General features: G+C 42.3%; 1 protein-coding gene and 1 non-coding gene across 6 annotated transcripts in view; one reads left to right on the top strand and one right to left on the bottom strand.

Moving 5' to 3' along the window:
* The window catches only part of ADAMTSL3 (ADAMTS like 3), a 454,464-nt gene that overhangs the window by 228,697 nt on the left and 212,669 nt on the right, over positions 1–13,098 (bottom strand). For all 5 annotated transcript variants that reach the window (XM_035303956.3, XM_035303955.3, XM_035303954.3 and 2 more), the window contains exon 6: positions 7,369–7,605. In XM_035303956.3, the coding sequence (XP_035159847.3) occupies positions 7,369–7,605 (237 nt within the window). The remainder of the gene's footprint in view (positions 1–7,368; positions 7,606–13,098) is intronic.
* LOC118154904 (U6 spliceosomal RNA) lies at positions 4,177–4,281 on the top strand. Its single transcript, XR_004745156.1, has one exon. It is a non-coding gene; the product is annotated as a U6 spliceosomal RNA (small nuclear RNA).

Genomic DNA, 13,098 nt, shown 5'->3' with positions numbered 1-13,098 from the left:
GGAAGAGGTGTCACTCCTCCTTGTCCATAGGCAATCTGTCTCCACTCATCCACCTGCCTGGTAACACATATCCTTGCTCATTCATGGATTTACCATGAAGTTAATGAAGCTTAATTTTCAGGGTCAACCACTTTCTCCTTTTCCCTCTGTCTTGCCCACCTGCTGTTCCCAGTCTAGGCTCCGACAAATGCTGAGAGGTGCTGGGAATTGAAGTGTTTGAGGCGGGGGGGGAAGCTGGGCTGCAGCTGGGAAGGATTTCTATGTAAGAATCTGCTGTAAACTAGGCAGTGGTGGCATGCCTGTGGTCCCAGCTACTCAGGAGGTTGAGATGGGAGGATCACTTGAGCCCAGGAGGTTGACGCTGCAAGGAGTCATTATAGCACAATTGCACTCCAGCCTGGGTGACAGAGTGAGACCCTGTCTCAAAAATTAATAAATAAAGAGGGCCCTTCTAATTATATATGCTTCGGGTACCCTAAAAATGGCATCTGCTCCAGTGCTTTCCCATGTATCTCTGATCTTGAAGACATTCTTCCTGGGCCTGACATCCCCTCTAGCTGTAGTTGTATCCTTCCTTCTCTATTCTTCTGATTCATACTTTTTAAAGATTGGTTTACACTCATCATCCCTACTCATTTAGGCCTATGCATTCCTCACCATGTGTAGTGGGTTGAATTGTGCACACCCCCCAAAAAAGACATGGCATCCAGAACCTATGAATGTGACCATATTTTGAAAAACATCTTTGCAAATATAATTAAGTTAAGGATGTTGAGATGAAATCATATGAAGGTGTCCTTACCGAAGGAGAGGAAGATGCAGAGATAGACAAGAGAAGGCAAGGTGCAGATGGAGGCAGAGATAAGAGTGATGCTTCCACAAGCAAGGAACACCAAAAATCACTGGCACAAAAGTCTGTCTCCTTTTTTTCTGCTATAAACTTCTTTGATTCCCCCAAACTTTACTTCATTTGTTGTATATTTCTACCTCTACATCAATACTCCACCCACACACCCGCCTAGCAACATATAATCCTTGCTCATTCGTGTATTTACAATAAAGTTAATGAAACTTAAGTTTTAAAGTCACCCATCCTCCCCTTTTCCCTCTGTCCTGCCCACCTGCTGCTCCCAGTCTGGGCTCCTGCAAATGGGCTCTTTCTGGACAAGACCAAATTCCAGGACCAGAAGCTGGAAAAGAGGCAAGGAATGGATTCTCCCTCAGAGCCTCCAGCAAGAACCAACCCTGCTGATACCTTGATTGTAAACTTCCAGTCTCTAGAAGTTTGAGAGAATAAGCTTCTGTCGTTTTAAACAACCAAGTCTGTGGTAATTTGTTACAGCAGCCACAGGAAACGAATGCATCCTGCGTCCTCCCCACCACCTAGTCCAACCCCGGCATCGAGGCTGTACCAGCTGAGGTTTTAAAGTCACCCATCCTCCCCTTTTCCCTCTGTCCTGCCCACCTGCTGCTCCCAGTCTGGGCTCCTGCAAATGGGCTCTTCGGTCAAAGTGAAGTGGGTGGATTTCAGTTTTTACTGCTCTTGACTTCTCTGAAGTATGTGCCACTGCTAACCTGCCTTCTTAAAGGCTCACCCATCCTTATATTCTGTTTTTTTATGGTCTCTCTACTATACAGAAGGCTATTTGTTCAGTCCCCATCAGGGGCACCTCTCCCTGTACTTGTTCCTTCAACCATGGGCACCAGGACTCTGTACAACCTGTCCTTCTTACTCAGTCCCCAAGGACAATAGATTATTAGATGTAACCATGTGACAGCCCCAGATCTATATTTCTAGTCTAGATCTCTCTCCTAAGATATTCACAGATACATCAAGTTCATTACCTTTGCCCCATGCCCTGGTTCTCACTCAATATTTTGTCTTGATAAATGGTCTCACTATCTTCTTAGTCACAATATCAGAAATCTAGATATTATTCTTTCACTCCCCACATCCAACCAAACATTCAGTCCTAAAGATCTGTTTCCAAGGCTGGGCTCTGTGGCTCACATCTATAACCCCAGTGTTGTAGGGGGCCAAGGTAGGAGGGTTGCTTGAAACCAGGAGCTCAATATCAGCCTGGGAAACATAGTGAGACTTGATCTCCACAGAAAATTTAAAAAATAAAAATTATCCCAGCATAGAGGAACATTCCTATAGTCCCAGCTACTTGGGGGTGGTGTGGGGGCTAATTCAGGAGAATTACTTGAGCCCAGGAACTCAAGCCTGCAGTGAGCTGTAGCCACACCATTACACTCCAGCCTGGACAACAGAGCAAGGCCCTTTCTCAAAAATAAATGCATCTTTAATCTTTAGAATTTGTCTACACTTCATTCATCCTATCACTTGCCTTATTTTAAGCTCTTGTTATCCCATACTTGACCTTATATTGTTTGGCTAGATCCTGTCCTCTGCAAATAATCTGCCACCTTGACACTGAAATGACCTTTCTAAAGACAAGCCCAAATTCTTTATAAAATTATGAAATGGTTCCTCTCTCAACTTTGAGAATAAGTTAATGATTAGTTTCCACCTTGACAGATAGCCTCATCTCCTGGCATTATTCCATGGGTTTTCTCACCTCAATTCTACAGAATGCACTCCTGGACCCTTAAACACATCTGCACCTGCTGTTACATTTCTGTCCCTTCTGCTTGTCATTCTCTTCCTTACCTTGGTTTATCTAACTTCCACTCAACTTTTCAAAACCTCAGTGTCCAAATATCACCTTATCCAGAATGCTCTCCTTGACCCCAAACAAAATTGCTTTTCTTTATTTTTACTTTTTTAGAAACAGGGTCCCACCCTATCACAGGCTAGAATACAGTGGTGTAATCACAGCTCAGTGTAGCCTCGACCACCTGGACTCAAGTGAGTCTCTTGCCTCAGGATCCAGAGTAACAAGTAGCTAGGACCATAGGCTTGCACCACCCTACCCAGCTAACTTTTTAAAAAGTTTTCTGCCATTTTGATACTGCCATTTTGGAATCAACCCAAATGCCCATTGATAATAGACTGGATTGGAAAAATGTGGCACATATACACCATGGAATATTATGCAGCAATCAGAAATGATGAGTTCGTGTCGTTTGTAGGGACATGGATGAATCTGGAGAACATCATCCTCAGCAAACTGACACAGGAACAGAAAATGAAACATCGCATATTCTCACTCATAGGTGGTTGATGAAAAAAGAGAACACATGGACACAGAAACGGGAGTACTAAACAATGGGGTCTATTGGGGGGAAAAGGGGAGGGCCAGTGGGAGGGGGAGGTGGGGAGGGATAGCCTGGGGAGAAATGCCAAATGTGGGTGAAGGGGAGAAGAAAAGCAAAGCACACTGCCATGTGTGTACCTTCGCAACTGTCTTGCATGCTCTGCTCATGTACCCCAAAACCTAAAATCCAATAAAAAATTTAAAAAAAAGTTTTCTGTAGAAACAAGGTTACCCCATGTTGCTCAGGCTGGTCTCGAACTCCTAGGTTCAAGGAATCCTCCAGTCTTGGCCTCCCAGTGTTGTGATTACAGGCAGAGCCAATGTGCCAACCTAAATTGCTTTTAATAACAATTCTTTTTAATTATAAAAGCAATACATGATCATTGTCAAAAACTTGGGAAACAAAAGCATAATCCCACTGAGAAGGATTACTATTATCATTTGGTCAAAGAACCCAAAATTTAACTGGTGGCAATAAAGGGGAACAGTAGAAGTTTGATAAAATGGAAGAATTACATGGTAAGCTTTGACTTTTTGCCAAGTCTACTTCTGGTTACCAAAAGTAAAGAGCAACCAAAGTGTCCTTCAGTCGGCGAGTGGATAAATAACTGCAGTACATCCAAGACAACAGAGTATCATTCAGTGTTAAAAAGAAATGAGTGGCCAGGTGCAGTGGCTCATGCCTGTGATCCCAACACTTTGGGAAATGGGTGGATCAGGAGGTCAGGTGATCTAGACCATCCTGGCTAACACAGTGAAACCTTATCTCTACTAAAAATACAAAAATTTAGCCAGCCATGGTGGTGGGCACCTGTAGTCCCAGCTACTAGGGAAGCTGAGGCAGGAGAATTGCTTGAACCCAGGAGGTGGAGGTTGCAGTGAGCCGAGATCGCGCCACTGCACTCCAGCCTGGGTGACAGAGTGAGACTGTCAAAAAAAAAAAAAAAGAGCTATTGTGCTTGCTTTGGCAGCACATATACTAAAATTGGAATGACAGAGAAGATTAGCATGGCCCCTGTGCCAGGCTGACACACTAATTTGTGAAGCATTAGATTAATTTTTTTCTCTTAAATTTTTAAAATGAAAAAAAAAAAGAATGAGCTATGAAGCCATGAAAAGACACTGAGGAAACTTAAATGTAAGATATATTGCTACATGAAAGAAGACAATCCAAAAAGGCTACATACTATATGATTCCAACTCTATGGCATTCGGGAAAAGGCAAAAATATGGAGACAGTAAAAAGATCCATGGTTGCCAGGGGTTAGGGAGGAGAGAGGGATGGAAGAGCAAAGCATAGAGGACTTTTAGGTCAGTGAAAGTACTCTGCATTACTATAATAGTGGATACATGTCATTATACATTGTTCAAACTCAGAATTTACAACACCAAGAGTGAGCCCTAATATAAACTATGAATTTTGAGTGATTATGATGTGTCAATGTAGGTTCATCAACTGTAATAACCGTACTACTATAGTGGGGAATGTTGATAGTGGGGTAGGCTGTGCATATAAGGAACCAGGGGGTCCTATGGGAAACTTCTACCTTCCACTAAATTTTGCTGTGAATCTAAAATTGCTCTAAAAATTTGAGTCAGGCCAGGTATGGCAGCTCATACCTGTAATGCCAGTACTTTGGGAGGCTCAAGGCTAGCCTGAGCAACATAGCAAGACCCCATCTCTATAAAAATCAAACAAACATGGTGAGCATGGTGACACATGCCTGCAGTCCCAGCTATGTGGGAGGCTGAGGCAGGAGGATCGCTTGAGCCCAGGAGGATTAGTCTGCAATGAGCTATGATCATGTTACTGTATTCCAGCCTGGGTGACAGAGTGAGACCCTGTCTCTTAAAAAATAAATTGAGCTTATTTTAAAAGGGCAGAGAGGTGGATAGTACAGGAATAGCCTAAAGAGACAGGCAAGAATCCTACATTTCATCATTAACACAAGGAAAAGCCATTGAGGGGTTTTGGGGGATGCAAGAATGACAAGCTCTGAATTACCTTTTAAAATAATCACTTTGGCTACTCTTTGAAGAACAGACTGGAGGAAACCATGGGGGGAGCTGGGAGAACAGAACAGAAAGCTGTTAATACAGTTTAGATCAGCTGATAGAGACTCAGGCTACAAGAAAAGTTAGTAAAGGTGGAAAGATGTGGTAAATTAAAAGAAATCTTTGGAGGGAAAATTGACAGGACCTGGCAATGGATCAAATGTGTGGGTTGAAAGAAAAGCGAGAATGATGCCAAAGTTTTGGGATGAGCAACTGGAAGCCACTTTCTAGATAAAGGGATGAACAAAGTTGAAGCTGGTTTGAAAAGCAGGATGAAGGTTCACCTCTGAGCACTTTGAGTCTGAGACTCCTGGCAGTGCCTAACAGTTAGTAGGTGGTCAGGATGCTTGCCTGCTCTTGTTACTACTGTTTTGTTATAAGCATAATAGGGTAGGTGAAATACTAGACACATTCATTATTTTTTAGAAACATTTGTCAAAAATCAAAAGAATAGATGTAGAATCCTATCATTTCTCTGCCATCTCTGTCTCACAACCTGTCATAGTGTCTTTTTAATTTTTTTTTTCTTTTTGAGATGGAGTCTCACTCTATCACTTAGGCTAGAGTGCAGTGGCATGACCTGGCTCACTGCAACCTCCACCTCCAGGGTACAGGTGATTCTCCTGCCTCAGTCTCCCTAGTAGCTGGGATTACACGCATATACCATCACACCCAGATAATTGTTGTATTTTTAGTGGAGACAGGGGTTTCACCATGTTGCTAGGCTGGTCTCGAACTCCTGACCTCAAGTGATCTGCCCACCTTGGCCTTCCAAAGTGCTGGGATTACAGGCGTGAGCCACCGCACACAGCCAAAAGCGTCTTGAATTCTTAAACTCATTACAAGCTACTGGGGTTTATGGCTCAGTCACACTTGTCACAGATCTGCAGAGACCACTCTGAAAAATCTGCTGGAACACATTCATATTAGTTTTTTGTAAGTAAGTCATTGTTCCCAAAGATCCAAAATAATGAATTAATTTTAACAAGAAAGTTTAATTTAATAAGAGACTCTCCAGTATTACTCTTCCAAAACAGTGGTTCTCAAAGTGTATTCCCTAGATCCACAGCTTCAGTACCTCCAGGGAACTTGTTAGAAATGCAAATTTTTGAGCCTCATCCCTAACCTACTGAATCAGAAACTCTGGGGGATGAGCCCAACACTCTGTTATCACAAGTCTGCCAGGTGGCTGACACATGTTCAAGTTAGAGAATAGCTAATCTATGGCCCAGTGCGGTGGCTTATGCCTGTAATCCTAGCACTTTGAGAGGCTAAGGCAGGCAAATCACCTGAGGTCAGGAGTTTGAGACCAGTCTGGCCAACATGATGAAACTTAGTCTGTATTAAAAATACAAAAAATAGCTGGCCATGGTGGTGGGTGCCTGTAATCCCAGCTGCTTAGGAGGCTGAAGCAGAGAATCACTTGAACCTGGCAGGTGGAGCCTGCAGTGAGCTGAGAATGCACCACTGTCTTCCAGGCTGGGTGACAGAATGAGACCTCTGTCTCAAGAAAAGAAAAAGAGTCACTAATCTAGAAGAATCACAAGAAGTTATATTACAATCTTTTGGATCTACATGGGAAAAATTTACACTACTTTAAACAAGTGAAACATGACTTAAAGGCTAGTAACATTCTAGGAAGTATTTTTAATAATAAAAGGATCAATAGCAATATTTCCTTTTTATTTTATTTTTGAGACAGAGTCTCACTTTGTCACCCAGGCTGGAGTGCAGTGGTGTGATCTCAGCTCACTGCAACCTCCGCCTGCCAAGTTAAAGAGATTCTCTTGGCTCAGCTTCCTGAGTAGCTGGGACTACAGGCACCTGCCACCATGCCTGGCTAATTTTTGTATTTTTAGCAGAGATGGGATATCACCATGTTGGTCAGGCTGGTCTGGAACTCCTAGTCTCAATGATTGATCCTCCCATCTCTGCCTCCTAAAGTGCTGGGATTACAGGTGTGAGCCACCACACCCAGCCAGTAGCAATACTTTCATCTAAATGAACAAAAGTACGAAGAAAAGTGTTGTGCTTATTGATAGTAGGCATGGCACATGCCTGAAGCAGGGGCTTGGGAGGCAGGTGTGCTTACCTGACAGATGCCACTGATACACATGTCCAAGGAATCCGTGTTGCAACGAGTTCCATCCAGTACCTTTGGTGCCAGCTCCACCACCAAATCTTGTCCTTGTGCATGACACTTGAGTGCACAGGGGGCAGCGGGATCATTATATCTTGGAAGCCATTCATAATAATGACCCTGATACTGGACATCACTGTAGGCTGAGCACTGCTGGGCTCTGAAATCTTCTGCATCTGGAGGGCAGTCCTGGGGGCAGAGGGAAAAGGCCACATGCGCATCACCCAGTGAGAGAGACGACTAGAAGGGGAAATAAGTAAACCAGAATCCCATCAGATCACACCCTACTTGACTCTCTAGGAGTCACCTAAATCCCTTTAAAAAAAAATTCAAAGTTGAATGTATGCTATGAAATTCCAGAGAGATTTCTGCAATAATGATTTATACAGGAGATTATGTCATTATTCTGATCACTCATCCACACAGGTATTTTTTTCCAGATGATTAGAGCTTACAAGACTTAGATGCCAAATTTTGCCCTATTTTAACTATCTTGAATATAAGATTTCAAATGCATTATCTAATCTCTTTCCTTTTAAAACAAGGGAAACCAAATTTTTCCAGTTGATTCAAAGTCTTCATAAAAATTTAACTGTTATCCATGCCTTCAGGAGCCATTTCAATGTGAAAAAAATATTAGCCTAAAACTGCTGTGCTCTGTGAGCACTTGTGGTTGTTTCTCTGTCATTGTTTTTTTTTTTTTTTGAGATGGAGTCTTGCTCTGTCACCAGGCTGGAGTGCAGTGGCTCAATCTCAGCTCACTGCAACCTCTGCCTCCTGGGTTCAAGCGATTCTCCTGCCTCGGCCTCCCAAGTAGCTGGTACTACAGGTGCATGCCACCACGCCCAGCTAATTTTTGTATTCTTAGTAGAGACGGGGTTCCACCATGTTGGCCAGGATTGTGCCAATCTCCTGACCTCATGATCTGCCCACTTTGGCCTCCCACAGTGCTTGGATTACATGCCTGAGCCACAGCACCCGCCCTGTCATTGTTGTTTTTAATTCATCTGCCTTTCCTCCCCTGTCAGTCTCCCTCCCATATCTTCACTGGTACCGAGTACCTGCCTTCAACTGGCTGTAGGATGGATGGCAGAAAACACAGCTTATTCAAATTCTGTGTACAAAAAAGCAAATAAATTCTAAGTAAATGCCCTCAGGTGCTCTCACAATAAAAAGTACTTGTACGAATACTGATGACTTATTGGTCTTTTTACTAAATTACTGTTTCTTCCCACCAGATATTTCTGAAGCAAGATACTGGTTGAGAATAGTGTGACTTTACTCATCAAAAATCTAGTTTTGATATGTAAACTTCATAATTAAAGAAAACAGATACAAAAAAGCAATATAGCAGCCTGGCATGGTGGCTCACGTCTGTAATCCCAGTACTTTGGGAGGCCGACAAAGGTGGATTACCTGGGGTCAGGAGTTTAAGACCAGCCTGGCCAAAATGGTGAAACCCCATCTCTACAAAAAACACAAAAATTAACCAAGTGTGGTGCACATGCCTATAGTCTCAGTTACTCATGAGACTGAGGCAGGAGAACTGCCTGAACCTGGAAGGCGAAGGTTGCAGTGAGCCAAGATCATGCCACTGCACTTCAGCCTGAGCAACAGAGTGAGACTCTGTCTCAAAAAAAAAAACCATATATAGTTTTATATTTTTTTGTATTATGAAAGTAATAAATAGTCATTCTAAAAATGTTGGAAATAGTTTCTGCTTGACAAAAGAATAAATAACATAGATCTTTGTATCTAAATCTTCACACAAATCTTCATTATTTACCAAGGACTTCTTTCTGGAAATAAAATTTCTGAGTCCAAAGTTATGCACATTTTATGGACTATTCAAAATATTGCAAAATTGCCCTCAATTATAATTTTCTAGTTCTTTTTTTTTCTAATCAGTTTAGTAGAGTCTTGCTTTGTCATCCAGGCTGGACATCCCAGATTCAAGTGATTCTCCTGCCTCAGCCTCCTGAGTAGCTGGGATTACAGGCACCTATCACCACTCGGCTAATTTTTTTTTTTTTTTTTTTTGTATTTTTAGTAGAGATTGGGTTTCACCATGTTGGCCAGGCTGGTCTCAAACTCCTAACCTCAAGTGATTCTCCCACCTTAGCCTCCCAAATTGCTGGAATTACAGGCATGAGCTACCTCACCCAGCCTGCATTTTCTTTTTATTGCTTAATATCTTTTCATATATATTTGCTTTCTGTATTAATTCTTCAAAAATGTCTTGTTTTATATCTTTTATTTATCCATTGTCATTTTTGTCTTTCTATTATTTTCAGCAGATAAAACTATTAAACTTCATAGTGAAATTATTAGCTCTTTGTGATTTCTGATGGAAATATTTTTCCCATTTCATTTTGCCTTTGGTGCTTTGTAAAGTCAAAAAGTTTTACATTTTTATGTAGTCATCTCTATGAATATGTCTCCTTAAGGTTTCTTTCTTTATTAATGGGCTTAGAAATGCTTTCCCACTCTGCCCTGAGAACGGATGAATACTTAAATGTATTTTCCTAGTTCCTTTATAGATTAGCAGTCATATTTTAAAGTATTTGTTAAATTTGGGATTTATTTAGATGAATGGTTTAAGTTAGAAATCTAGCTTTATTTTTTTCTACAAATATTATTGATAAATTATCAGCCAGGATTTTTTTTTTCTACTTTAAAATTTTTTAATTCTCCAGCACATCAAAAACAGAATATCAAATAAGGAAAATGTTGGTAATATATACCATAAACAAAGGAAAACATCTCTAAAATATGAAGAGTTTCCAACAAAAAGACAATCAGCAAGCAGTCCACAGAAAAAAACACAAATAGCTAATAAACCAGGATTTCTGAGCTTGTGCACCACCTCCATCATCATCGCCATCAGCCCCCTCTAGCCAGTTATAACAATCAAAAAAAAGTGTCCAGGTATTGTCAAATGTCCCCCGGGTATAAAATCATCCCCTGCTGAAAACCACTACTAATAAACATATGAAAATATATTCAGCCTTCTGAATGAATAGGCAAATTAAAATAACAAAATGTCATTTTCTTTTATCAGATTGAGAAGATTTTTTTAAATGGATGGTAACTACAGATTCAGCCAGGATTTTTAAATAGAATTTCTTTCATTTCTCCTCTTTTTGCTATTTGACTTTTGTATTTTACTGTTTATGCTTTTGGCCTTTATAAATTTCCTTAAATCATTTTTGGAAGTAGGTAGGGAACAAATAGAATATAATTAACAAACATTCTTATGACATTAGTTGTATTATTTTGCTGTGAAACATTCCAAAATCCTATATTGCATCCACATTTTTGTTGTCTTAGCAAAATTAAACCAGGTTACACTCACAGAAGCAAGTCAAACTGAAGAAGACTAAAACTGGATGACTTTTTCTTCAGTCAGGGTCTTACTCTGTCGCTCAGGATAGAGTGAAGTGGCATGACTGCAGCTCACTGCAGCCTCAACCTCCAGAGCTCAGGTGATCCTCCCACCTCAGCCTGCCAGGTAGCTAGGACTACAGGCATGCACCACTATGCCCAACTAATTTTTTCTAGAGACCATTTAGCTATGTTGCTCATGCTGGTCCTGGCCTCCTGGGCTTAGGCAATCTCCCTGCCTCGGCCTCCCAAAGTGCTGGGATTACAGGCATGGAGCACTGTGCCAGGCCAGATGACTTTTCTCTGTTGAAATGAGGACTGTATCCTCCATCTGGCCATAGGAAGGAACATCAATTATAAAATTACATCACCTCTTCTTCCTCCAGCCATGGCTAATTTTCTCTGTATCTGACTCTTTGAAACTAACTAAAGAAAAGTATCTAAGAGAGCAGGATGCATTCTCTAGGGACTGAATGTGCTGGCTAGCTAACTCTTGATTCCCTTAAATTCTATAAAACAATGATGTTTCACAAAATTAACAAGCGTTAATTAGCAGAAGACACCTTAGCATGTCAGCCTAGACTTAGTCTTTGCCAAAAGGGTGGCCAGATTTGTACATGTGACCAGCCCCCTTGGCAACAGCTGACTATCCAGAGGCAAACATCTGGTTCACACCAGGTCAATCTTTCCTAGGAATTTGGAATTGCAACAAAAGAGCTGGAGCTAAGAACTCATATCGATCTGGGATTTGACTGGCCATTTCTTTTAAAGATACATGTTGAAGCAAAGCAAGCCAATTCCCACAGCAAAGAAGAATGAATTCGATAAGAAAGGAGAAGGACAGATCATAAACTATGCATTTAAATGGGAATAAGTATCCTGTGTTCCTCATTTTCTGATTCCTGGCTCCAGGCCCTCAAGGCCTGCTTAGGCTTAAATTCCCTTAAATACCCACATGTCCATCCAGTGACTCCCTTTTGTCCTGAGCTAATCTAAGTGGGCTTCTATTCTTAGCATATGATGATATCTGATTAAGGCAGCCTGGTATCTGGATCATGTTTTTTTAGTTTCCCAGGGGTAATCACCAACATTCTCTTTTTACAACCACCCTTTGAACTAGGTAGGTCAGGATTATTACCCTCACTCTATAAATGGAGAAAACTGTGACATAGAAGGTTTTTAGCCACTAGTCCAAAGACACACACTAGGATATGACACAGCCAAGACTGACTTTCGAAGTAACAAGCACTGTATTATAGAATACTGCTTTCTAGTAAATGTGGGAGACACTGACTGCTTACATTAAATGCTTTCATTCATTCCACATTCTTCCAGTGTCAACACTAAGCTTCCTAATCTGGCTCAGCTAGGTCCCATGTCCCCGCTCAAGACAAGCTAGGGATTCTTGTGTCTTATACTGTCTATTTGACATTGAGGAAGTGAAATCACATTCTTCTGCTTTCCTTTCCCTGAGAAGCATTTTTTTTTTCCCTATCTGGTAAGTTTAAGACAACACTTATTTATTAAATATACCTGATGGTGGAGGACTCAAGATGGCGCTGGGAGAACAACCCAGGATTGGAGCTCTCCTTGAATCCGCAGAGAGGTGAGTCAGAGCTGCATTTCCAGACTAATCTTTGTTGTCCACGGAACGGGGAAACTCCCAAGTATAAAGGAGAACCGGAACGCCAGGCAGTACGACTGTCTGGCAAAGCTGGCAGCCGGGGTGGCGGCGGCCGGCCCCCCACAGTGCTCCCCATAGGGCGTGCTTGTCCGGGTGACCTGTTGAACTGGCAACCTGAGACTTGAGAGGGCTGGACTTGAGACTAAACGAGACTTGGACAGGGGGCCAGCCCAGGGGATTGCAGGGACAGAGCGTTTGGGGTAGCCCAGTGGGACAAACAAAACCACGATTTCAAACAATCCACAGGCAGACGGTCCAAGACGCTCTGTGGGGGAGGGGCATCCACCATTACCGAGGCAACCCGCCCCAACTGAGATACACGCCCACTGCTGATGCAGCCAGCCGTTGCCGAGGCAACCCGTCCCAACTGAGATACACGCCCACTACTGACGCAGCCTGCCATTGCCGAGGCAACCCACTACAATGAAGAGACTCCACCACAGGGCGTGGCAGAGCCCACAGCAGAACAGCAGAGCCTGCAGCAACAGGGTGAACCACACAACAGCAGGGCGGAGCCTCGGCAGGCAAACTGTGGCTACTCTGCCTCCTAGCTAAGCAGGACACCTCAGCAGACATCCAAAAATAAAGCCCAAACCCCCCAACACAGAGCATTT

This window comes from Callithrix jacchus, chromosome 6 (assembly GCF_049354715.1).
Source record: "Callithrix jacchus isolate 240 chromosome 6, calJac240_pri, whole genome shotgun sequence".
Classification (NCBI taxonomy): Eukaryota; Metazoa; Chordata; class Mammalia; order Primates; family Cebidae; genus Callithrix; species Callithrix jacchus.
This window is presented reverse-complemented; position numbering and strand designations above follow the sequence as displayed.